This window comes from Mobula hypostoma, chromosome 22 (assembly GCF_963921235.1).
Source record: "Mobula hypostoma chromosome 22, sMobHyp1.1, whole genome shotgun sequence".
NCBI lineage: Eukaryota > Metazoa > Chordata > Chondrichthyes > Myliobatiformes > Myliobatidae > Mobula > Mobula hypostoma.
The window spans coordinates 58,483,995-58,509,336 of NC_086118.1; the positions used below are offsets into that span (position 1 = coordinate 58,483,995).

Sequence of the window (25,342 nt, forward strand, 5' to 3'; positions counted from 1 at the left end):
AAGTATATTTATTATCAAAGTACATATACAACCCTGAGGCTCCAAAGGTAGTCATAGCTGAAGGGTGGTAGTGGGGCCGAGCTCCCACTGCTAAAGAAATGCTCTTTCTGGCGTGCATCTCAAACAGCCTCTGACAACCAAGTCCAACTCCTGGCCTTCACGTGTGGCATAGTTCTCATGCCCGGCAGAGCTGTTCTCACTGACAGGAGAAGGGGCAAAGGTGGGTCACTGGCTCCGGGTAGATGGGGCTCGTTAACCACGGATGGTAGCTCACCTAGGAGAGGGAAAACTCCGATTTCAAACCTCCGCTGCCTTGCAGCTATACCCGCTCATGGGAAAGACTTTGGGAGTAAACCCCAAGGAAAAATCCAGAGTCGGAGTCCTGAAGGCGGCTGACTGCTGTACCCAGCACCGGCACGGCAACTCCTGCAATGCAGCTGGCACCAAACTGTATCGACTTTTGTCGTTCCTTTGGACCTGTCATCAGCACGGAGAGGGGGGTCCCACTGCATGGGCAACAGACGGATCTCCACATCAACTCTGCCCTGGAGAGGCCACTCGCCAGTGACTGACTACCAGAGGTGCAATACCCATGGTCGACGACGACCGACGGAGGCCACACACCACACACAACCCTGAGATTCGTTTTCCTGTGGACATTCGCAGTAAATCCAAGAAACACATTAGAAACAATGCAAGACTGCACCCAACAGGACAGACAAACAGAGTGCAAAGGATAACAAACTGCGCAAATACAAAAGAAGTAATAATAATAATAAATAAACAATAAATATCCAGAACATGGGATGAAGAGTCCTTGGAAGTGAGTCCAGTTGGTGGGAGCAGCTCAGTGACACGGAGAGTGAAGTCTGGTTCAAGAGCCTGATGGTTGAGGAGTAATAACAGCTCTTGATCCTGGTGGTGCGAGTCCAGAGGCCTTTGCATCTTCTTCCTGATGACAGCAGTGAGAAGAGAGCATGAGCTGAGTGGTGGAGCTCCCTGAAGACGGATGCTGTTTTCCTGTGACAACGCTCTGTGCCGATGTGGGGAGCACTGGATGGTTAACACTACTTTTTGTAGAATTTTCTGTTCAAGGGCATTAGTGTTTCCACACCAGGCTGTGATGCAACCAGTCAATATACAGTTTGTTGGGGTTTTTTTGCACACCATTTGTCTGTCCTGTTGGTCTTTCATTGATTCTATTGTGTTTCTTGGATTTACTCTGATTGCCCACAAGTAAATGAATCTTAGGGTTATATATATGTACTTTGATAATAAACTTACTTTGCTATTCCTCCAAGCCTTTTCAACCCATGTAACTGACCATGTGCCTTTTAAATGTTGTTAATGTAACTTCCTCTGGCAGCTAATTCCAAACACTGACTACCCTCTTGGTGGAAAAAGTTGCCCTTCAAATTCCTATTAAATTTCACCCTTCTCACCTTAAACCTGTGCCGCCTGGTTCTAGATTCCTCAACCCTGGGAAAAACACTGTGTGCATTCACCCTACCTACACCCCGCATGATTTCATACACCCCGATAATATCATCCCTCATTCTCTTGTGCTCCAGTGAAAACGTTTGTAAATCGCATTTGTGACGATTATTTTGTCTGCATCTCCCTCTGAAGGGGAGAACTCAAATGTATGCTGTCTGAGAGAGAAACTGAATGGACTAAAATCTTCAAATCAGATTTGATTTGAAAACACTGTGCTGAATTACAACTGCAGTTCTTTCACTTAGAACACATTTCACATCTTTAATAGCCCATTGGTGTACCCCTCTAATAGCCAATCACAGTTCAAGTTCATTTCACTGTGATTATTCTCTCTGCACTCATGACTGTGTGGTTCGGCACAGCTCAAACACCTTATATAAATTCGTCAGACAACACCCTTGTGGGTAGAGTCTCAGATGGCAGTGAGGAGGCATACCGGGGTTAGACAGATCGGCTGGTTGAGTAGAGTCACAACAACCTTGCAAGTCCAAGGGATTGATTGTGGACTTCAGAAAGGGGAAGTCAGAACACATAGTTTTAAACGTGAGAGTGGGAGAGAATAAAGGATTTCCCTGGTATGACTAGTCAGGGAAAGGCACTGCTCCTCCAGGACAGACTGGAGAACTCGACGAGTCAGGCAATAAGGGTGGAAATGAGAAACAAGAAAGGTATGACCACACTAATGGGGCTATATCACAGACCACCCAACTGTCAGGGATTTACAGGAACTAATTTGTAAAGAGATCACAGACCATTGCGAGAAGCATAAGGTTGTTATAGTAGATGATTTTAACTTTCCACATATTGACTGGGAATCCCATACTGTAAAAAGGACTAGATGGGATAGAGTTTGTCAAATGTCTTCAGGAAAGTTTCCTTCATCACTGAGTAGAAGTTCCAATAAGAGTGGGCGATACTTGATCTCTGACTAGGGAATGAGACAGGGCAGGTGACAGAAGTTTGTGTAGGGGAAACACTTTGAAACTAATGGCATTATGGTCACTGAATGCAAAGTAAATGCAAAAAGGTAGGTCTGGTACGCGGGTTGCGATTCTAGATGGGGGAAAAGGCCAATTTTGATGGTATCAGCAATGATTTGGCAAGTATGGATTGGGACAGGCTGTTTTTGGCAAAGGTGGACTTGGTAAGTGAGAGGCCTTCAAAAATGAAAGGTTGAGAGTACAAAGCTCATATGTGCCTGTTGGAATCAAAGGTAAAGATAAGAAGTGCAGGGAACCTCGGCTCTGAAGAGATATTGAGGCAATGGTTAAGAGGAAAAAGGAGGCACATAGCAGGAATAGGCAGGAAGGAATAAATGTGTGCTTACGGAGTACAAGAAATGCAAGAGAACACTTAAGAAATAAGAAAGGCTAAAAGTAGCAGACAAGGCGAAGGAGAATCCTAAGGGACTCTACAAATATGTTATGAGCAAAACTATTGTAAGGGACAAAATTGGTCCTTTGGAAGACCAGAATGGTAATGCATGTGTGGACCAAACCAGACTGGGGAGAATAACACAGTCTACAGAAGTGAGACAAAGCGATATCAACTTCATGGAGCCTGCACAGATTAAAGAGAAGGTAGGTGTTACCCTGAGACAAATCAGGGTGGGTGAATTCCCAAGGTCTGATAAGGTGTTCCCTGGGACCCTACGGGAGGCAAGTGCAGAAACTGCCAGGGCCCTTACAGAGATATTAAGGCATTCTTAGTGGCAGGAGAGGTCCCAGAGGATTGGAGGATAGCTAATGTTATTCCGCTGTTTAAAAAATGGCTCGGAACATAGACCAGGAAATTATAGGCCAGTGAGTCTGACATCACTTGTGGGAAACATTGGAACGTATCATAAGGGACCAGGTATATATATGTATTGGGATAGACTTGAACTTATTAAGGATAGCCACTGATTCATGGTTCAAGGTACACCTATTATCAAAGTATGTATGCAGTACACAACTCTGAGATTTATCTTCTCCTGACAGCCATGAAACAAAGAAAACCATGGAAGCTGTTCAAAGAAGAATATCAACCCGCCCCCATATGCAAAAAAAAATCACATCAATGGCAACAAGTACCTCAAACCCTCTCCACGCACAGAATACAAATCACGAGAAAGAACGAGTGAAAACACAATATAAAAACAATGCTGAAGTTGTCCAAGTGAACTACGGTCCAATCCATAAATCACAGACCCAGAACTACAGTTCCATCTTCTAACAACATTGGGGGAGAGAGGGAGAGGGAGAGACAGAGACAGAGAGAATGAATGAATGAATGAATGAACTCATGGGTGTACAGCCAAACGAAACAGCATTCCTCCGTGGCCAGTGAAAAACACTGTACCAACAGTCACACACTACACAAGGCACATATACGATAACAAGTAAACAGTCACACAAAATATATTTATACATATGCAGCTTAAATCCCTGAGTAACGTGTCTAATAAACTGATGGTGCATGGGTGTTATCAGCAAGAAGCAGTTCTCAGAAGTCCGCAGATGACTGCATGCACACACACACGTGCAATGCAGCTTGTCATTACACTGATCAAACACTGGAGGGCAGCACCAATGGGCGGGGCTAGCCCCCGTTTTAGGAACAGCTTCTCCCCCTCTGCCATATTTCCAAACAGTCTACGAACAATACCTCACTATTCCTGTTTGGCATGATATATTTTAACATATAAGTGCAGGGACAGACTGGCCCAAGGAGCCCAAGCTCAGTGCAGGGTGCAATATACATTGAAAAACTGAACTGTGACATTCATTTTCAGATGGTTGAGAGAGAGAGTGAGAGAGACACACACAGAGACACACACACACATTATCTCAATATTTTTGCAATTTTTCTACTCACACTTATTGGTAATTTATAGTGAATTTTCTGTCCTGCTGTCACAAAGCAACACATTTCACAACACACATCAGTGGTAATAATCCTGATTCTGATCTGTGAAGGGATTTCATTGTGACTTTGGAGGAGAGGAGATCACTCACACTGCGACGCTGGAGGCTGAAGCTGGTAGCCTGTCAGCTCACACCAGCCCACTGGGTAGAGGTCTGGAGATTCACAGTCCACCCACTGGTCGTATTCATCCTCCCAGCCATCAAAGTGAATCCTGAGGAGCCGGTGTACAATGCGGGTGACGGTGGCTACACACACCAGGCGTGGCTCCATCAAATCCACTGCCTCCAGCTTCATCCCCACTCGGAAGCCATGGTTTGGAACTTCCTGCGACAGAAAACAGAGTTAGTACTGCCCAACTGAAAAATCCCATTTAAAGTATAATGCACACAAAACACTGGAGGATCTCGGCAGGTCGGGCAGCATCTATGGAAATGAACAAACAGTCAACGTTTCAGACCCAGACCATTCTTCAGGACTGGAAAGAAAGGGGGAAGAGGTCAGAATAAAAAGGTGGGGTGACAGGAAGGAATCTGATGGGAGAGGAGAGTGGACCACAGCAGAAATGGGAGGAGGTGTTAGGCAGGTGAGAACAGTAAGGAGCCAGAGTGGGGAATAAATGAAGAGGGAATGGGGAAGGAATTTTTTTTTCATGCCATCAGGTTGGAGGCTACCCAGTTGGAAGATAAGGTGTCGTTCCTCCACCCTGAGGGTGGCCCTATCATGGCACAACAGGTGACCACGGACCGATATGTCGGAAGAGGAATGAGAATCGGAATTAAAAGTCAAAATGAAGGGTCTTGGCCTGAAACATCGATTGGACTCTTTTCCATAGATGCTGTCTGGCCTGCTGAGTTCCTCCAGCGTCTTGTGTTACTTGAAATTAAAATGTTTGGCCACCTGGAAGTTCCGCTTTTGGCGGATGGAGCGGAGGGGTGCTCTTCAAAGCGGACCTCAATTTACGACAGGTTTCCCCAACGTAGAAGAGGCCATATCGACGACTCCAGCAGATTCGCAGGTGAAGCGTTGTCTCACCTGGAAGGACCCCGAAGGGAGGTGAGGGACGAGGTGAATGGGCAGGCATAGCACTTTGTCCATTTGTAGGGACATGGAAGGGAGATTAGTGAGGAGGGACAGAAGATCAGGGAAACACGGAAGAAGCGATCCCTGTAGAAAATGGAGAGTTAGGGGTGGCGGTGGGGGAGGTAAAGATGTGGTTGGTGGTTGGGTCCCTTTGGAGATGGCGGAAGTTGTGGAGAATGGTATGTTAGATGCAGAGGCTCATGGGTGGTAGGTGAGGACAAGACAAACTCTATTACTGTTAAGGTGGGAAGATGGCATGAGCGTGGATTATGGGACATGGAGGAGATGCGGATGAGGGCAGCAACGGTGGAAACATGTAAGATGTGTTAATTAACTCCAATTAATATTGAGGTAGACTCAAAGCCAAAGTAACTTAAGACCAAAAAATGCTGGAGGAACTCAAGCATTTTGTGTGTGTTCCTTGGATTTCCAGCATCTACAGATTTTCTCTTGTTTGTGCCAAAACAAGAAGTTATTTTGGTATATGTTAGTTACCATATACCAATCCTGAGATTCATTTTCTTGTGGACATCAGAGGAAAATAAACCGTGGAATTTATGAAAATTGTACCTAAAGATGAATAAAGAACCAATGTGCAATTAAAAAATAAATCACACTGAGAACGGGTGGTGGAGCCTCACTGCATCATCACTATGTCAGCAGCCCACAGGAACCACATTCACTTCACAAGGAAGCAGCTCACATGTTACAGAACAGCCTCATTCAACACCTTCGCTACACATATGTGCAGTATTTATCTTATTTGCACATTTTGTCAGTCTTGTGTGTAAATTCAGAAATTCTATTGTATTTTCCTGAATGCCTAGGAGAAAATGAATCTCAGGGTTGTACAATATATGTACTTTGATAATAAATTTTGTTTTTAAATATCTGAAGCATATGAAGTTACTGGCTGCAAACTCGGCAGCCTTTAACTCAGGTTACAATGAGAAAATAATACTGTGTACATAAAAATCAGAATCCTAATATAGAATTAAAGATTTTATGGGATAAGCATACTGTTTAAAAGAAAGTTTCATAAAGATAATAAAGAAAGCAGTTTAGATGTTTGATAACTTGTGCTCTCACCTTGTTGAACAGTTTGACTGGTGCTGCAACAGATCCTGTTTCCCGAAGGTAGTCGAACCATTTGAAAGGTAATTTGGTGCAGCCTGCAAAGGAGTCACCATCACCGTAAGAGAGCCAGCAAATTACTCAATCTTATTGGCCTGACATCAGCAAACTATTGTCTAAATATTTGGCTGCACAGACGATCATGAGCAGTTTTGGGCCCTTGACCAAGGAAGGATGTGCTGGCATTGGAGACGATCGAGAGGAGGTTCATGGGAATGAAGGGTTAATGTATGAAGAGTGTTTGATTGCTCTGGGTCTGTACTCGCTGGAATTTACACAAACAGGGGTTTGGGGAGGGACCTCAGTGAAACTTACTGCAACCTTGCACTCAAGGGTCAGCACGGCCAAAGGATTGATTGTGGACTTCAAAAAGAGTAAGACGAAGGCATACGTAACAGTCCTCATCGAGGGATCAGAATTGGTAAGAGTCAGCAATTTCAAGTTCCTGGGTGCCAACATCACTGTACCTGCATCGATAAGCTGGGCCCGGCATAGATCCTCAAAGAAGACGCGACCATGGCTTTATTTCATTAGGAGCTTCAGGAGATTTGCTATGTCACCAAAGACACAAACTCCTACAGATATACTGCAGAGCATTCTCACTGGCTGCCCATCTGGTATGGTGGGGAAGGGCCCCTGAACAAAACTGAAAACTGTGAACTCAGTCAGCTCCATCACGGCACTGGCCTCCCAGCATCCAGCTCATCTTCATGGAACGATGCCTCAAAAAGGCGGCATCCACCATCAAAGACCTCCTTCACCCAGGACATGCCTTCTTCTCATTGCTACCATCAGGGAGAAGGTACAGGAGCCTGAAGGCACACACTCAGCAATTCAGGAACAGCTTCTTTCCCTCTGCTACCAGATTTCTAAATCGATTTCTTACTGTAATTCAGTTTTTATTATTAGGTATTGCAATGTACTGCTGTCGCAGATCAACAAATTTGCCAGTGATATTAAACCTGCTACGGATGAATAGTGGAAGGCCTACATAGAGTGGACATTTTCTAAGGTGGGGGAGTCTAGCACCAGAGGGCCCAGCCTCACAATAGGAGGATGTCCATTTAGAACAGAGATGAGGAGGAATTTCTTTGGCCAGAGGGTTTTGAATCTTGAAATTCATTGCCACAGATAGCTGTGGAGGCCAAGTCATCGGGTATATTTAGAATGGAGTTGATAGGTTCTTGATTATTAACAGTGTCAAAGAGAAGGCAGGACAATGGGCTGAGAAGGCAGGACAATGGGCTGAGAAGGATATTAAATCAGCCATGATGGAATGGCGGATCAGACTCGATGGGCCGAGCTGCCTAAATCTGCTGATGTGTCTAATGGTCTGAACTGGTACAAGGAGGTGGAGATGAGGAGACGGTACATGGTAACAGTGTGTTGTATTGAAATCAGCATTGTGCTGCTGCAGTTTTGTGTACACTGTCAAAGCAGAGCCACTGATATTTATTTCTCAACTCCTACACTAGTTCAAAATTCCACCTATAAAAATACTATAACAGAAGGGAGCCACTTAGTCAGGCTTATAGAAACTATATATAAGACCAAGCAATGTGGAAGGTAGACTCCCTGGAGATGTACTCTGTTCAAAAATAAGTCCACTTTTTTCAGGATCAGCTCCAAGTTTCTTTTCCTGTAGTATTTCATACCTAGCCAAGCCATCCTGGTAATAGTAATCGATAGGTTGAGTGAGCTAGGGCTTTGCTCTCTGGAGCAAAGGAGATGAGAGGTGATTTGATAGAGGTGTACAAGATGATAATACTTAGAAGAGGGAGACAGAAAAAAATTGAAGAAAAGTAATATATGAAAAGCTCTTTAAATAAGAGATAGTCTTTCAGAATGCTGCAGCTCTATAAAACCCTGGTTCAACCACACTTGGGAGTTTGTGTTCAGTTCTGGTCATTTCATTCTCGGGAGGACGTGGAAGCTTTAGAGAAGGCGCAGAGGAGATTTACCAGGATGCTGCCTGGATTAGAGAGCATGTCTTATGAGGATACATTGAACGAGCTAGGGCTTCCCTCTTCGGACCACAGGAGAATTAGAGGTGTCATGATAGAGGCATACAAGACGAGGGGGGCTGATTTTAAGCTGATTGGAGGACAGATTAGGAGAATATAGGAGGCAAGTTTTTTTTTAAACCCAGAGAGTGGTGGGTGTGTGGAACATGCTGCCAGGGGTGGTGGTATAGGCAGACATATTAGGAACATTTAAGAGACTCTTAAGATGGGCAGATGGATGATAGAAAAGTAGAGGGTTATATGAGAGGGAAGAGTTAGATCAGCACACTACTGTGAACCAAGGGCCTGTACTGTGCTGTAGTTCTACGTTCTATGTCTAATTGGGTTACAGAGCTTGATGAGAATTGGTGCTTTGGGGGAATTTGAGAGCCATCTCTGACACTAGGGAGATTATATTATTAGCCAAGGAAATAGCAGCAGCTTCCTAAGAGAAATATGACAGCAGACTACATGAACAATTAGGAACATCCATACTTCATCAATAATGCTCAATTTTTAAACTGTATGGCATTGCCTTGAGAGAAAGATGTTACCTCGAGGGGGTGTCAGTTCAATCTTATTAATTTCGCAGAATCCTACGGGGAAGATGGATGGTGACGTGGAGTGATAGCAAAACCAGTCTGAGCCATCTGCTGCCTCCGAGCCATCGATACCAATCATCAAGTAGCCCTCTGCCAATACCTGAAAAGAGAAAGAGAAATTCACCAAACCAGCTGAAAAGCACAGGCAGAAACCACTAATTCAACAGTGACGATCAGTCCACAGTACAAAGCAGGAATATTGAGGACAACAAAGCAGCCCTACTTCACAAAAGGAGAGTCAAACTGTTACATAACTTCAAAGTTGCTGGTGAACGCAGCAGGTCAGGCAGCATCTCTAGGAAGAGGTACAGTCGATGTTTCAGGCCGAGACCCTTCGTCAGGACTTCGTTAGTCCTTACCAAGGGTCTCAGCCTGAAACGTCGACTGTACCTCTTCCTAGAGATGCTGCCTGGCCTGCTGCGTTCACCAGCAACTTTGATGTGTTTTGCTTGAATTTCCAGCTTCTGCAGAATTCCTGTTGTTGCATAACTTGTTAGCTTGTAAAATTTACAATGACGATGCAACAAGCTTGCACTCAACGTCAGTAAGACAAATGAATTGATTGTGGATTTCAGGAAAGGGAAGTCGAGGGAACACACACCAGTCCTCGTGAAGGGGTGAGCAGTGGACAGGATCAGCAGTTTCAAAATCCCTGGGTGTTGATGTGATTATGAAGAAGGCACACTGGTGGCTATATTTCATTCAGAGTCAGAGAACATTTGGTACAGTATGTCACCAAAGACTCCAGCAAATTTCCATAGATGTACTGTGGAGAGCATTCTAACTGGTTGCCCCACTGTCTGATAAGAAGAGACCACTGCCCAGGATTGGAAAGGGCTGCAAGATCAGCCAACTCCATAATGAGCATTAGACTCCCCAACACCATGTTAATATGTATATAAATATGGCTATATTTATACTCTGTTCTTGGTTGGTGCAACTGTAACGAAACCAAATTTCCCTCGGGATCAATAAAGTATGACTATGACCCATCACCTGCATGAAGACTGCATCCATCATTAAAAATGCCCACCACCCAGGACATTCCCCCTTATCATTTCTACCATCAGGGAAGACGTGAACGAGCCTGAAGACATACTCAACGTTTCAGGAACAGTTTCTTCCCCTCTGCCATCAGATTTCTGAACGGACAATGATGAACCCATGAACACTACCTCACTGTTTGAGCTCTCTTTTTACACTATCTATTTACTTTATAAACACGTGTATTTGTTAATGGTATTTATAGCAATTTTGTGTATTGCACTGTAGCGCTGCCACAAAACAACAAATTTCATGACGCATGTCAGTGATAATAAATGTGATTCTGATTCAGTAAGGCATTAGTTTAATAGAGCCTCAACCATAATCAGAATCAGGTATGATATCACCGGTATCTGTGGTGAAATTTGTTGTTTTGAGGCACCATTAAACAATAATTTTAAAGAACTATAAACTACAATAAGAAATATAGATATAAAATTAAAGCGGTAAGCTGTTTCTGAATCACTGAGTATGTGCCTTCAGGCTCCAGTACCTCCTCCCTGATGAGAAGGGGGCATGCCCTGGGTGATGGGGGTCCTTCGTGAAGGATGCCACTGTTTTGAGGCATTGCCTTTTGAAGGAGTCCTGGTTGCTGGGGAGACTGGTGCCCATGATGGAGCTGACTGAGATTACAAATCTCTGCAGTTTTTCCTGATCCTGTGCAGTGACCCCTCCATACCAGACAGGGACGCAACCAGTTAGAATACTCCCCGCAGTACATTGTAGAAATCTGCAAGTCCTTGGTGATATAGCAAGTCTCCTCAAACTCTGAATGAAATACAGACATTTCATCATATCACCCTTTTCACTGCTGACCCCCTCGATGAAGACTGATGTGCGTTCCCTCGACTTCCCCTTTCTCTTCCTGGCAGTTACATGGTGAAGGGTTTACGACACGATATTGTCAGCACCACAGCATCCCACTGCTGCCAGTTCCAAGTGCACCAAGCACAAAGGTCTGCAGTTCATGCTCTAGGTATCTTCATTTACTCCATTTAAAAAATTTTTTTTTGACTATTTGTGCACTTTGATCATGGTGTTTCAGGGCTGAACTCACGCTGCAGCCATCGGACTCCTGGACCAGCTTTACTCACCTCAGCTCTGAACTGGCTCATGGCTGTGGACTCGCTTTCCGGGACTTCGCAGTTCATGCTCTATGTGTTATTTGTTTACTCGTTTTTCTTTTAATTCTGTGTGCAATTTGTTCTTTTTTTTCCCCCCTCACATTGGGTGTTTGATGGTTTGTTGTGACAGTTTATTTTTTTAAATGGGTTCAGTTGTGTTTTTCGTTTTGTGGCTGCCTACAGGGAGACAAATCTCAAGATTGTATATAGTATAAATAAATACACTTTGAACTTTGAAAAGATCAGCAGTCCTGAATACAATCAGCACAAAGCCGTAAGACAAAGGAGCAGAATTGGCCATTCAGCCCACAGTTCATCTCAAACCCTTTCTCCTGCCTTCTCCCCACAACTTCATCAGCGACCTCACTATGCAAGGGCAGTTCCTTACTGAGAACTGGAACACATGAGTCAAATTTGTTGTGGTTGTCCCAAAAAAAAATAAATTCCACTCCACTAATCATACCACTCCACTATCAGATTCTCCATTCACTGTAGATTGCCCTTTCACACACATATATTTAGAAACACACACATATATTTCTTTCATTGTATTTTATACTATATATTATGCCTTGCATTGTACTGCTCCCATAAAACAACTTTCACACCATTAGTCAGTAACAATAAGCCTGATGCTGATTCCCATTCTGCTGAGAAATTCAATTGGAACCAGGGTAGCAAAAGTCTCTTCACTTCCAATGAAATGAAAAAAAAAATTGACAAAATAAATAATTTTATAAAAACAGATCAACACAATGTTTCACTTACATAACATTCAACAGTAATTCATAGCAGTCCTTTAATATCTAGTGTTAGTGGAGTACAATATAAGAGGTGTGTGTGTTCAGCCAGAGACTTTTTCCCTTTGTGGAAATGGGTAATATCAGGAGATAAAACTTTAAGGCGAATGAAGGGAAGTATTTTTGTTTTACACACACACACACACACACACACACACGAGTGGTGGGTGAGTGGAGCACAACACGCTGCCAGGGGTGGTGGTAGAGGCAGACACATTCAGGAGATTTAAGAGATTCTTAGATAGACACATGGTTGATAGAAAAATTGAGGGCTATGTGTGAGGGAAGGGTTAGATTGATCTTGAAACAAGGTTCAGCACAAGATTGCAGACCAAAGGGCCTGTACTGTGCTGTATTGTTCTATGTAAGTGTTTAGCAATTCTCCTTGTGTTAGTTGGTCCAGACAATGCAGACTTAAACAGGATTGTTAAGCTCTGCGGCAGACAAAATTGGGAGCTTCTGTCATATTCCTTCCTTGTGGACCAAATTAAGATGAAAGCCATTACCTGTGTTTTATGAGTTTGATGGGCAGTAGTAGACCCCTGTAGCATGAAGGAATCTATCACAAGTGTGCTTCAGGGAAAGGAGGATGGGTGAAGCTAATTGCTTTCATTAGTAATATCCCAGTGCTTTACAGGTTATTGAAAGAGTTAGATTGATCTTGGATCTAGGTTAAATGGTCAGCATAACAGCAGGATGGGGTGGGTTTGGTTATACCTGACCTCACCAAGTTTAACCAAGTAACCACGTGAGTTTACACATATGCACACACTTCACATCATGGGCACGCACCATGTCAAATATCTTAACTTTGATAGGTTTACAAACATGCAAAACAAAAGTTCTTTATTTGGGTTTGTCAAGATTTGATAATGCACTTTAACTCCTCACAGCCGGTATAACCGGTTAAGCCAGTAAAACACTCGGACCCCGCCCTTCATTAACGGATGGATTTTTATGTCAGCTATACCTTCAACTATTTAAAATTAGCACCAAGACAACAAGCCTACATGCAAAAGCAGGAAGTAACAAATCTCAGTACTCAAGGTGATGTAGGATCATACTGTTTAATTCTTAGATTAGATTGCCATCATAAATGCACAAAGGAATTTAAAAACTGCAAGCTTTACTGTCGAATGTTGAGTACATCTCTTCCATTTCATGCACGTTTTCTCTAACACAGCCACTAGAGTCAGAACAGTGATAAAGTTTTCTTGTCCCTAATTTTTAACTCTTCCAGCCTCTGCATCCAGCATATCACCCTCCACCATTGCCACAGCTCCAAAGGGATCGCACCATCAGTCGTAACTCTCCCACAACACTACGCCACCCACTCCTGTTTACTGTAGAGACCACTCTCTTCACAACTCCCTGGTACACCCACCTCTCACTGTTCATTAGCATATTCCCCTGCAAACGCAGGAGGTGCAGTACTTCCCCTTCACCTCCTCTTCCCAACTTCCCAACACCATCCAGGGATCCAAACAGCTCTTTGAAGTGAGACAAAATCTGCAAACTGGCCTGTTACATTCAGTGGTCACAATGTGACCAAGTGTAGACTACAGGACCATTTAGTAAGGCATCTGCTCTGTCTGCAACGTCCCACAATTTGCGTGTCTCAACCCTCCTCACCCCCACCCAACTGCTCTTCATCCAATTGTGATGCTGCGTCTCGACACAGAACATTAACACATCCCTTCTGCCTCCAAAGATGCTATTTGCCAATTTCTTCCAGCACTTTACTTTTCAACTTCAGATTCAAATATTTGCACTCTTGCTTCTCCCAATCACAGAATCTGATGGCAGAGAAGACTCGATAGGCTAAATGGCCTAATTCTGTTGCTACATCTTATGATCTTAAATTCTTGATTGGTCAGGGCATGAAGGGATATGGGTGGGGAAAGGCAGGAGATTAGGGCTGAGAGGAAAAATGGATCAGCCATGATGAAATGGCAGAGCAGACTCTAACTCTGCTCCTACATCTTAACAGTCTTATGGAAACAAAGAAACGGTAGCTATTTCTATGAGAGCTCACCTTTCTGACTGTCGCCACACAGATTGCAGAGAGATTCAGAGGGTCGATTGCTTCCAGCTTCATCCCTTCCTGGAACCACTCGCCACTTTGGTCCACATCCCTTACCTAAAGATTGGGAGATTGAATGAATGAATGAAATTTATTTTGGTCAGTACAAACATAACAAAAAGCACCATTTTCAACGATGCTTTCACAGAATAAAATTACAACAAAAAAAAAGTTCTTTAAAACAGACCGAAAGGGTGTTGGCTGAAACTACAGCTTATTACGCCTACTCCTCTTACTTATACAACAACATATTTGACATTAATCATCACATCAAAACAAAAAATTTCATAATCTTTTAACACAAAATCCAATTCCAAGTATCATTTATTTACATTACTCCCATTCATTTTAAATCATGTATTTTATATTTGTTCATAAAATTATTTTTAAATACTTTTTAAAACTTAAGTGTGGTGCATGTTTTTAAAATTCTCACTACAACTGTTCCATAGATTGAGCCCTCAGACTGAAGTACAATGATTTTTTACATTCGTTCTTATCCTTTGTTTTTGAAATATACATGTTCCTCTCAAATCATATTGACTTTCTCTCATTTTAAACAATCTTTGGATACTTTGTGGTAGCTGTCCATTTTTTGCTTTATACATAATTTGTATTATTTTAAAATCTATGAAATCCTATGAATTTTAAAGTGCTTAGCTGAATAAATAGTGGATTGCTTGGCTCATAATAACTTGTCTTATTTACAATTCGTATGACTTTCTTTTGGAGTAGAAAAATTGAGTTTGTATTTGTTTCGTATGTATTTCCCCATACCTCTACACAGTAAGTCATGTATGGGACTATAAGTGAACAGTATAATGTATACAAAGATTACCGATTTAAGAAATCTTGCGCTTTGTACAGTACTGCAATAGATTTTGACATTTTTGCTTTGACATAATTTATATGTGGTTTCCAGCTTAATTTATTATCTATTACCACTCCTAAATTCAAAACCCAATCGCAACTGTTCAGCATGGACTAGATGGGCTGAAGGGCCTGCTTCTCTGCTGTAGTGCTGTTTTTTTTTAAAAAGGAGAGGTGTTTTGTTTGTTTTAAAACTCACTATTTCATAGTCATACTTTATTGATCCCGGGGGAAATTGGTTTTCATCACAGTTGCACCATAAATAATAAATAGTAATAGAACCATAAATAGTTAAATAGTAATATGTAAATTATGAAATAAATCCAGGACCAGCCTATTGGCTCAGGGTGTCTGACCCTCCAAGGGAGGAGTTGTAAAGTTTGATGGCCACAGGCAGGAATGACTTCCTATGACGCTCTGTGTTGCATCTCGGTGGAATGAGTCTCTGGCTGAATGTACTCCTGTGCCCAACCAGTACATTATGTAGTGGATGGGAGACATTGACCAAGATGGCATGCAACTTGGACAGCATCCTCTTTTCAGACACCACTGTGACAGAGTCCAGTTCCATCCCCACAACATCACTGGCCCATTCAACAAACCTATTAAAGCAAAACCATTATACCAATTATCTCATCTTTTTTTTATTTTTTTTATAATATAATTTTTATTGAGTTTTCAAAAAGAATACATGAAAAGATAAAATCTACCCTCCCCCCTCCCCCCCCCCTATATAGTCCTACCTAAAAAGAAAAAAGAGAAAAAAAAAAGAAGAGCCGCCTGGGTGTTGGAAGGTCTCCACATGCTCCATGGAGTTCAAAATAAATTTGGTATAATTATTCATTACTTTATTCGTTACAAGGGACCAAGATCTTTATCAGAGCACTTAAATATGCCATCCTATCTTTTGTAAATAAGGGTGCCAAATATTCAGAAATGTTACATATTTATCTCTTAAATTATAAGTAATCTTTTCGCGTGGAATAGAACCAGCCATTTCATTATTCCAACGATCCATACTTAAACACGAATCAGATTTCCAAGTAACTGCTATAGTCTTCTTAGCTACTGCCAATGCAATTTTTATAAATTCTTTCTGATATTTATTCAATTTAAGTTTCGGCTTTATCCCTTCAATATCACCTAATAGAAATAATATAGGGTTATGTGGAAGTTGAGTTCCAGTAATTTGTTCCAATAAGACTCTTAAATTTATCCAAAAGGGTTGAATTTTAAAACAAGATCAAGTAGAATGTAAAAAAGTACCAATTTCTTGATTATACCGAAAGCATTTATCGGATAGATTTGAATTTAATCTATTTATTTTTTGTGGTGTAATATATAATTGGTGTAAAACATTATATTGTACTAATCTAAGTCGAACATTTATTGTATTTGTCATACTGTCAAGACAGAGTCTTGACCAATTTGTTTCATCAATATTGATATTCAGATCTGTTTCCCATTTTTGCTTTGACTTATGGATTCCTTGTTTAATTGTCTGCTCTTGAATCAAATTATACATACAAGAAATAAATTTTTTAATTTTCCCTTTTTGAATTAAAGTTTCAATTTCATTAGGTTTTGGCAAAAACACTGTTTGACCCAGCTTACCTTTTAAGTAAGCCCTTAATTGAAGGTAACAAAAGAAAGTATTATTTGATATTTTATATTTATCCTTTAGTTGTTCAAATGACATCAATATAGCTCGTTCATAACAATCTCCTATAAATTTAATCCCTTTTTGGTACCAATTATATAAAAGTTGATTGTCCATTGTAAAAGGAATAAGTCTGTTTTGGAACAAAGGTCTCCTTGCTAATAAAGATTTCTGTGTTTCGTTATCAACATTTATCTTATTCCATAGATCAATCAAATGTGTTAATATAGGAGATTCTTTCTTTTCCCGTATCCATTTAGATTCCCATTTATATATAAAATCTTCAGGTCTATTTTCTCCTATCTTGTCTAATTCTATTTTAATCCATGCTGGTTTTCGATCATCGAAGAAAGATGCAATAAATCTAAGTTGATTTGCTTTATAATAATTTCTAAAGTTTGGAAGTTGTAACCCTCCTAACCCAAATTTACATGTCAATTTTTCCAATGATATTCTTGACATTTTACCTTTCCAAAGAAATTTTCTACACATTTATTTAACTCTTGAAAAAATTTCTGTGGCAATTATATTGGTAATGTTTGAAACAAATACTGTAATCTAGGAAATATATTCATTTTTACAACATTGACTCTACCTACTAATGTTATTGGTAGTATCATCCATTTGTCAAAATCTTCTTGAATTTTTTTCGATAGTGGTAAATAATTAAATTTATATAAATTCTTTACATCATTATCAAGTCTTATACCTAAATACTTTATACCATTTACCGGTCATCTAAATTGGGTTACTAATCGACATTGACTATAGTTTCCTTTAGTAAAAGGTAAAATTTCACTTTTATCCCAATTTATTTTATAACCTGATACCTTCCCATATTCATCCAATCTAGAAGATAATTTATGTAACGAATGTTGTGGGTTTGTTAAGTAAATCAAAACATCATCGGCAAAAAGATTAATTTTATATTCCTCCTGATTAACTCTAAAACCCATAATATCTGGATCAATTCTGATTAGTTCTGCTAATGGCTCTATCGCCAGTACAAATAAAGCAGGTGATAATGGACAACCTTGTCTAGTTGACCTTTTTAACTGGAATGGTGTTGAAATTTGAGAGTTTGTCACTACTTTAGCCTTAGGGTTAGAATATAAAGTTTTAATCCAATTTATAAAAGATGTTCCTAACCCATATTTTTCTAATACTTTAAATAAAAAATCCCATTCTAATCTATCAAATGCTTTTTCTGCATCCAAGGCTACTACCTATACTCTTCTCTTCCCTTTTTTGTGCCAAATGAATTATACTGAGTAGCCGAGTTACATTATCTGCCAATTGTCTATTTTTAATAAATCCTGTTTGATCCATATGTATTAATTTTGGTAAATATTTAGATAATCTATTCGGTAAAATTTTTGCTATTATTTTATAATCCGTATTCAATAGAGAAATAGGCCTGTATGATGTTGGTTTCATAGGGACTCTGTCTTTTTTTGGCAATACTATTACAATCGCTGTTGAAAAAGATTCTGGGAGTTTATGTGTTTTTTCTGCTTGATGTATTAGTTCCATAAAGAGAAGAAATAATAAATCTTTAAATTTTTTATAAAATTCAGGTGGAAAACCATCTTCTCCTGGAGATTTATTACCTTGGAGTGATCCTAAAGCTTCTTCAACTTCTTTTAATGTAAAAGGCACATCTAATCCCTTCTGTTCTTCCAAATTCAATTTTGGAAGAGATACTTGTGATAAAAACCTTTCTATCTCATTAACATCATTTTGTGATTCTGATTGATATAATGCAGAATAGAAACTTTTAAAGGTTTCATTTATTTCAAGAGGTTTATAAGATATTTTATTCGCCCTTGTTCTAATTGCATTTATTGTTTTGGAAGCTTGTTCTGTTTTCAACTGCCAGGCAAGAATTTTATGTGCTCTCTCACCTAACTCATAATACCTTTGCTTAGTTCTTATAATTGCTTTTTCCATTCTATATGTCTGAAGTGTATTATATTGTAACTTCTTATTGACGAGTTGCCTTCGTTTTTCTTCTGACATATATCTTTGAGATTCTTTTTCTCATTTTGTAATCTCTTTTTCCAATTGATCTAGTTCTGCCATATATTCTTTCTTAATTTTAGACGTATAACTTATTATCTGGCCCCTAAGATATGCTTTCATCGCATCCCATAATATAAATTTATCATCCACTGAATGAAAATTTGTATCCAAAAAAAATTGAATCTGCTTTTTCATAAAATCACAAAAATCTTGACGTTTTAATAATGTTGAATTAAATCTCCATCTATAAACCACTTCTTCCTTATCAGCCATTATTATTGTCATTAATAAAGGAGAATGATCTGATAATATTCTTGCTTTATATTCCATATTTTTCACTCTGTGTTGAATATGCATTGATAATAGGAAAAAATCTATCCTTGAGTAAGTTTTATGTCTATGAGAATAGAACGAATAGTCTCTTTCTTTAGGATTGATTCTTCTCCATATATCAATCAAATTTAAATCTTTCATCAATGTTAGATTTACTACCTTCAATTTTATAACAGCCTTGGTTGATCTATCTAAGACTGGGTCTAAGCAAAAATTAAAGTCTCCTCCAATTAATATTTTTTCATGTGCATCCGCCAAATTCAAAAAAGCTTCTTGTATGAATTTTGCATCATTTTCATTTGGTGCATAAATATTCATATAAGTCCATAGTTCAGAGAAAAGTTGACAATGTATAATCACATATCTCCCCGCAGAATCAGTTATTACATTTTGTATTCTAATTGGCAACAGTTTATTGATCAAAATTGCTACTCTCCTTGCTTTTGAATTAAATAAAGCTGCAACAATACTACCCACCCAATCTCTCTTTAGTTTCTGATGTTCTGTTTCTGTTAGGTGCATTTCCTGTAAAAAAGCTAAATCTATCTTCATTTTCTTAATATGTGTTAAGATTCTTTTTCTTTTCACTGGTCCATTAAGCCCGTTAACATTAAAACTCAAAAAATTCAATAAATTAGTCATTATTCTTAACAAAGTTACTCCAATCTAAAACATTACTTATCTTCTCAACTCTCATAGTTCCTTGGGGAATCTCTTTGAACTTCACCATGTTGCTATGTGTTTCCCTCCCAACCCTCCAGGCAAAAAAAAAGATAGAAAGGATACAAAAAAAGAAAAAACAAAATACCCCCCCACTAATGTTGTGAATGAAAAGATACACAACGCTACCCTCCTCCATTTTACGGGTCGTGGCTAAAGCCACGCTTGCACACATGATTAGCGTAGCAGTTGGTCAGTGCTTCTTCCAGCTCCCCCGCAACAAAAAAAAATTATATATATAAACAAAATTAATGTTACTATTCCCAACTAATATTCCTCCAATTTTAACCTTTCTTACCCCCCTCGTATAATTAATAATATATTTATATATTCATCCGCCTTCAAAAATCCAACAAGTCCATTCTTTGACCCAATCTTCATCTCCAATCTATCTCGCTCCCCTGGATTTGTTCTTGTATCTGGTGAATATTCAGAGAATCTTGCACAAACTGCTCTGCTTTCCGGTAGTCATCAAAAAATCTTTTTTCTCCACCAGGCAAAAAAATCTTCAAGGTTGCAGGATAACGCAATATAAATTGATAACCGTGATTCCATAGGGATTTTTTCACTGGATTAAATTTCTTCCTTCTCTTCAAAAGTTCATAACTTATGTCAGGGTAGAAAAAAAACTATGTTCCCTTGAATCATCAATGGCCCTTTTCTATCCTTGGCAGCTTGAGCAGCTGCCTGTAGAATCCTTTCCTTGTCTTGAAATCTTAAGAATTTTATTAAAATCGATCGTGGATATTGGTCATCTTTTGGTTTTGGTCTTAGAGCTCTATGTGCCCGCTCAATTTCAATTGGTCAAACCTCCTCTTCCATTTGCAAAACTTCCGGGATCCATCTTTGAAAAAATTCTATTGGATTTTCTCCCTCCATACCTTCTTTAAGACCAACAATTTTAATATTATTACATCTACTGAAATTTTCCAACATGTCCACTTTCTCCAAGAGTCGATTTCTTTCCGAGTTCCAGACAAGCAGATCATTTTCTGTTTTTTCCACTCTATCATTCATATGCCCCATTGCTCTTTCCATCTTCTGAAGCTTCTTATCCATTTTATCCTGTCTTTCCATAGCTTTATTATAGAACATCTTCATATCTCTAAGCTCTTCTCTTCCTTTTCTTAGTTCAGCCATTAATTGCAATATAGCCTCTCTTATGTTTCCATCATCTCCTTTACTTCCAATCACTTCCAATTCTTTTTCCTCTTCTTCATCTGTGTTCTCTGCGGAATCCAATTCTGACTCTGAGTCATTTTCAATTGCAGTGGCTGTCGGTTCTTGTAGTTTGAGTTGTGTCGATTTGCGCATGCGCATTTCCGGCATCTTCTTTGGAGAGACCGCTACCGCCGCCATTGCTCCCTGTTCTGCCAAAGGAGATCCAACCTGAGTCCGAGGCTCCATCGTTGCAGTAGGCCCTTTTTTCTTCCCATCTCGCGGCGGCTTCGCAACAGCAGACTTCTTCTGTTGCAGTTTAGGAGGCATATCGTAAAGTAGTCTTGCAAAGTTTATAAATAGTTTTCGGAAAGTACTTATTAACTTTGTTTTGTTTAAACGGTACTTTGCTGATTTTTTACGGGAGAGCTGGATTTACACGTCTCAATCCCACGTCATCACGTGATGCCCCCCCACCAATTATCTCATTTATCACAACTCACTCATTAAATTTTTAAGCTGCACACAATCAAATAGCAACCTGCTGTGAAGTAATATACACTTCATTCAGCAGAGTTTCACTTTTAAAAATACATATAGCTTCAAAATATGAACATCATCAATTAAGCTAATGGAATCCTGACATGGCTCACGTTTGAATCTAAGTACAGTGGATTCCATTTAATTAGGCCATCGGTTGACAGGGGCAGCCACTATTTGCGACAACTCTTAAAGAGCAAAATCTAATTGATAAAATAACCGTCCCTTCGTTCATTTGGGACACTGTGCTACTTAACTGGATTAGGAGACCGCTGCTGAACATTTTCTAAATAGCGTCAGTCACGAACCGTGTGCGGCTGTTAATGGGCTCATGCTTAGAGTGAATAGTTTTTAATTAGCATCAGTTGGTGTTCAAAAAGCATTAATTTTGTCACTGATAGCAGTAAGACAAGTCAAAACAGTTTTGTTCACTGTGGTTTCAAGCATTTAAGCTTGGAGCTGTCAGAAATGGCCCCGGGAGTGAAAATGAAACAATTTCACTACTTCAACAAGTTAGGAATTGTAAATTTGAAGGTATCTACGATCATCTTAAATGTTACAATGAAAATGGAGACTTGGAAGATGCAATCATCGAAAGCATTGTATGAAGGCAGTCTATTATTTGCACTAGGTGTCTACTCTGATTTTGTAGAACACAGCAGCATACACTAGATGAATCCTTCCGTTGATAACCATTAGGAACTAATACATTGTTTTATAGTACTGTAATAGTATTGTATCATTCGCATTTGTTCTGCATTTCATTTAATATGTAATTTGTTACTCACTTAAACAGTAGTTTGTCTTTTTTATATACCTTTTTAACTATTTCCATGAAACTTTGGCTAATTGGGGAATCCACTTAATTGGACCCAATTAACTGAAATCTGCTGTTGTAAACAGTACTCGAAGCTCTCCTGAAGCACTCAGTATTACAGGCACAGAACCACACCTCTTACCTTTGCAAATAATTGTGCAGCAGCATCACAGTGTCCTTCCTGCTTCTTTGAGCCATCTGAAAGAAAAGTTAGAAGTGTAATTAAACCTTGAGACGGTGTGCAGTCAAGCTCAATCTGGGATGACAATCATAAAATGTTGAACAAGATGCAAAGTACAACTTGGATGAAAACCAATTTTGCCACCAGGTTAAATAAAAACAAAGGTTCAGATTAATTCTCCCAAAGATAGGAAGTTCACAACCAATATTTGCCTAACACAGGCTTCAGCAAGAGCCTCAGTTATCGACCAGTTCAAAGTTTCACTGTCGATGCAGAAACACCAGTCCCCCACCTCAATCCCCCTTTACCACCCCCACCCTGATCCTGATGTCCATCACCTTCTTTTCCTTCAGTGCTGGTCTATTATCAGAGACCCTCTGCTACATCAGTGCACCGATGAGTCAACACGAACACACACATCCCCTTTCCCTCTCAATGGCTGCTATTCAATAGCCTCACTGACAGGGCTCTGTCATGCAGATTTTACCCCTATTCTTGTTTTTTAAAAAAAAATACCAGTAACAGCATTTCTTTCTAACCAAGGCAAGTGTCACCCACCCATTCAATCTTTCATGAAGAAACTACCTACACCATCTCTTGGTGCCACCACCTTTCAAAGCCTTCAGGTGCACACAGAGCTGACCAAGGCTGAAAGAATAAACTCCATCCTATAAATAGTTTCCATAAAATGATTTGAACTTTGCTCTTACCTGACCGTTTGAATCTGTGTCCAATACTCCGTGACCAACCAATAGGGTGAATGAGGGGGCTCAGCATGTGACACCAGAAATCATCTGTCCCATCATCACACTCCTCATAAATCAGCCGCAAACGACCTCCTACAATGCTTTCAACGACCGCTATCCGTGTTCGGCAGAGGTGCGTCTTATCCACAACTTCTACACGCATGGCAGTTTTGAAAGGATACTGCATGCTTTCGACAACCTGTAAAACACTGGGACATCAGTAAAGAGAAGCAACCACATTTGTTTACCTGAAGCATAAAATTGAGGCAACCAGAAATAAACACAGTGTGGTCTAACCAGGGCTTTATAGAGCTGCAATATTACCTCGAGGCTCTGGAATGCAATCCCCTGACAAACGATGATCAGGGCACTATACGCCACATAGAATAAAGGACACAGTTTTAAAAGGGATGCACAAGCAGAGAGTATTAGGAATATAGGTGCACGTTATTGAAAGTGACAGCGTAGGTAGAAGAGACGGTCAATAAAGCAATGAACCTGACAATCCATTACAAAATCTAACCTTTGTAGAAAACCAGCACGGGTTAATGGTAAACAAATTCAAATCTGGTTTTATTACTTAAAGGATGTGGAAACACTGGAGAGGATCAAGAATTGTTCTTACATTGAGGAACATTGTCACCAAGATTGACGAGAGGAGCAGAGGCTGTTTTCTTTGGAGGAGAATGAAGGTCTGATGGAAATATATAAAGTGATGAGGAGTCAGGGCAGGTTACTTGGTTAGAGGCCATTTCTCATCACCCAGGACATGCTCTCTGCAATATTACCTCACAGCTCTTGGACTTAATCCCCTTAACTAACGAAGGCCAACACACCATACACCTTCTATCCCACCCTGTCAACTTGCGTACCAACTTTGAGGTATCTAAGAATATGGACTCCAAGATCCCCCTGCTCCTCCACACTGCCAAGAATCCTACCGTAAACATCATTGCCCTTGGGTTTAAAAACTATCCACACTGGATATGTGTTAAGCATCAATGGGGACAAGATGCAGAATCATAGTCAAGGCTCACAAATGTGGTAGGAAAACCAAGGGCAGATTGACAGCACAACCACACGAGAAGAAAGAAGGAGAAATTATTTAAAGATGAAAGATTTGTTTTATTTGTCACATGTTCAATGAAACATACAGTGAAGTGCATTGTTCTGAATCAAATCAAATCAGCAAGAATTGTGCTGAGGGCAGCTCGCATGTGTCACTAAACTTCTACCGGCAACACAGCACGCCCACAACTTACTAACTCTAACCCGTACGTCTTTGGAATATGGAAGGAAACTGGAGCTCCCAGAGGAAGCTCACATGGTGGTGGGGAGAATATACAGACTCCTAACAGACAGTGATGGGAACTGAACCCCGATCACTGATCCTGTAAAACGTTGCACTAACTGCTAGGCGACCACGTCACCGGACATGGAATCAATGATGATCGAGAATAATTCAAATCCATGGAGTCCCTAAGGCCGCCCAGCGCTGAGTTCAACACCGACTGGCTACTCAAGACACCTCTGGTACCAAACCGTATCGATCTCTGCTGTTCCTTTGGATTAACAGCTGTGTGGAGAGGAGGAGCTTGCTGCACGGGCAACAGCTTGTTTTCCATATCGTTCTGCCCTGGCTCACACAAACAGCTAGGATACAACATCCACAGTCGACCCTGATCAATGGAGGGCCACGAAATCAATGCTGCTGAGAGGAGATAGGGATAGGAAGCAGGCAACCCACCTGTGAGCAGAAGTCCGGTGGAAGAGTCTTTGCACCAGTTAATCTTTTCACAAGGAAAGCTTTCCAGTTTGTGTATTTATGTTGGATAGCTGGGAAATTAATAGAACAAGAATTACACAGGAAATTCTGTATTTAAGCAGTGCTCTGTATCATTTACAGTAAATCATGTTCTCAGTGTTATTCATTTATTTATTATTTGTTTTGTATTTGCAGTCTGTAGTCTTTTGCACATGGGTCGCTTGTCAGTCTTTGTGTGTAGTTTTTCGTTAACTCT

General features: G+C 40.2%; 1 protein-coding gene across 1 annotated transcript in view; it reads right to left on the reverse strand.

Annotated features, from left to right (window-relative positions):
* The window catches only part of mbtd1 (mbt domain containing 1), a 75,472-nt gene that overhangs the window by 19,840 nt on the left and 30,290 nt on the right, over positions 1–25,342 (reverse strand). Inside the window, exons 8-14 of the mRNA XM_063030687.1 lie at positions 25,069–25,157; positions 23,286–23,520; positions 22,537–22,592; positions 14,227–14,331; positions 9,176–9,323; positions 6,574–6,656; positions 4,494–4,728 (exon numbers count right to left, since the gene is read on the reverse strand). Coding sequence (XP_062886757.1) covers positions 4,494–4,728; positions 6,574–6,656; positions 9,176–9,323; positions 14,227–14,331; positions 22,537–22,592; positions 23,286–23,520; positions 25,069–25,157 — 951 coding nt within the window. The remainder of the gene's footprint in view (positions 1–4,493; positions 4,729–6,573; positions 6,657–9,175; positions 9,324–14,226; positions 14,332–22,536; positions 22,593–23,285; positions 23,521–25,068; positions 25,158–25,342) is intronic.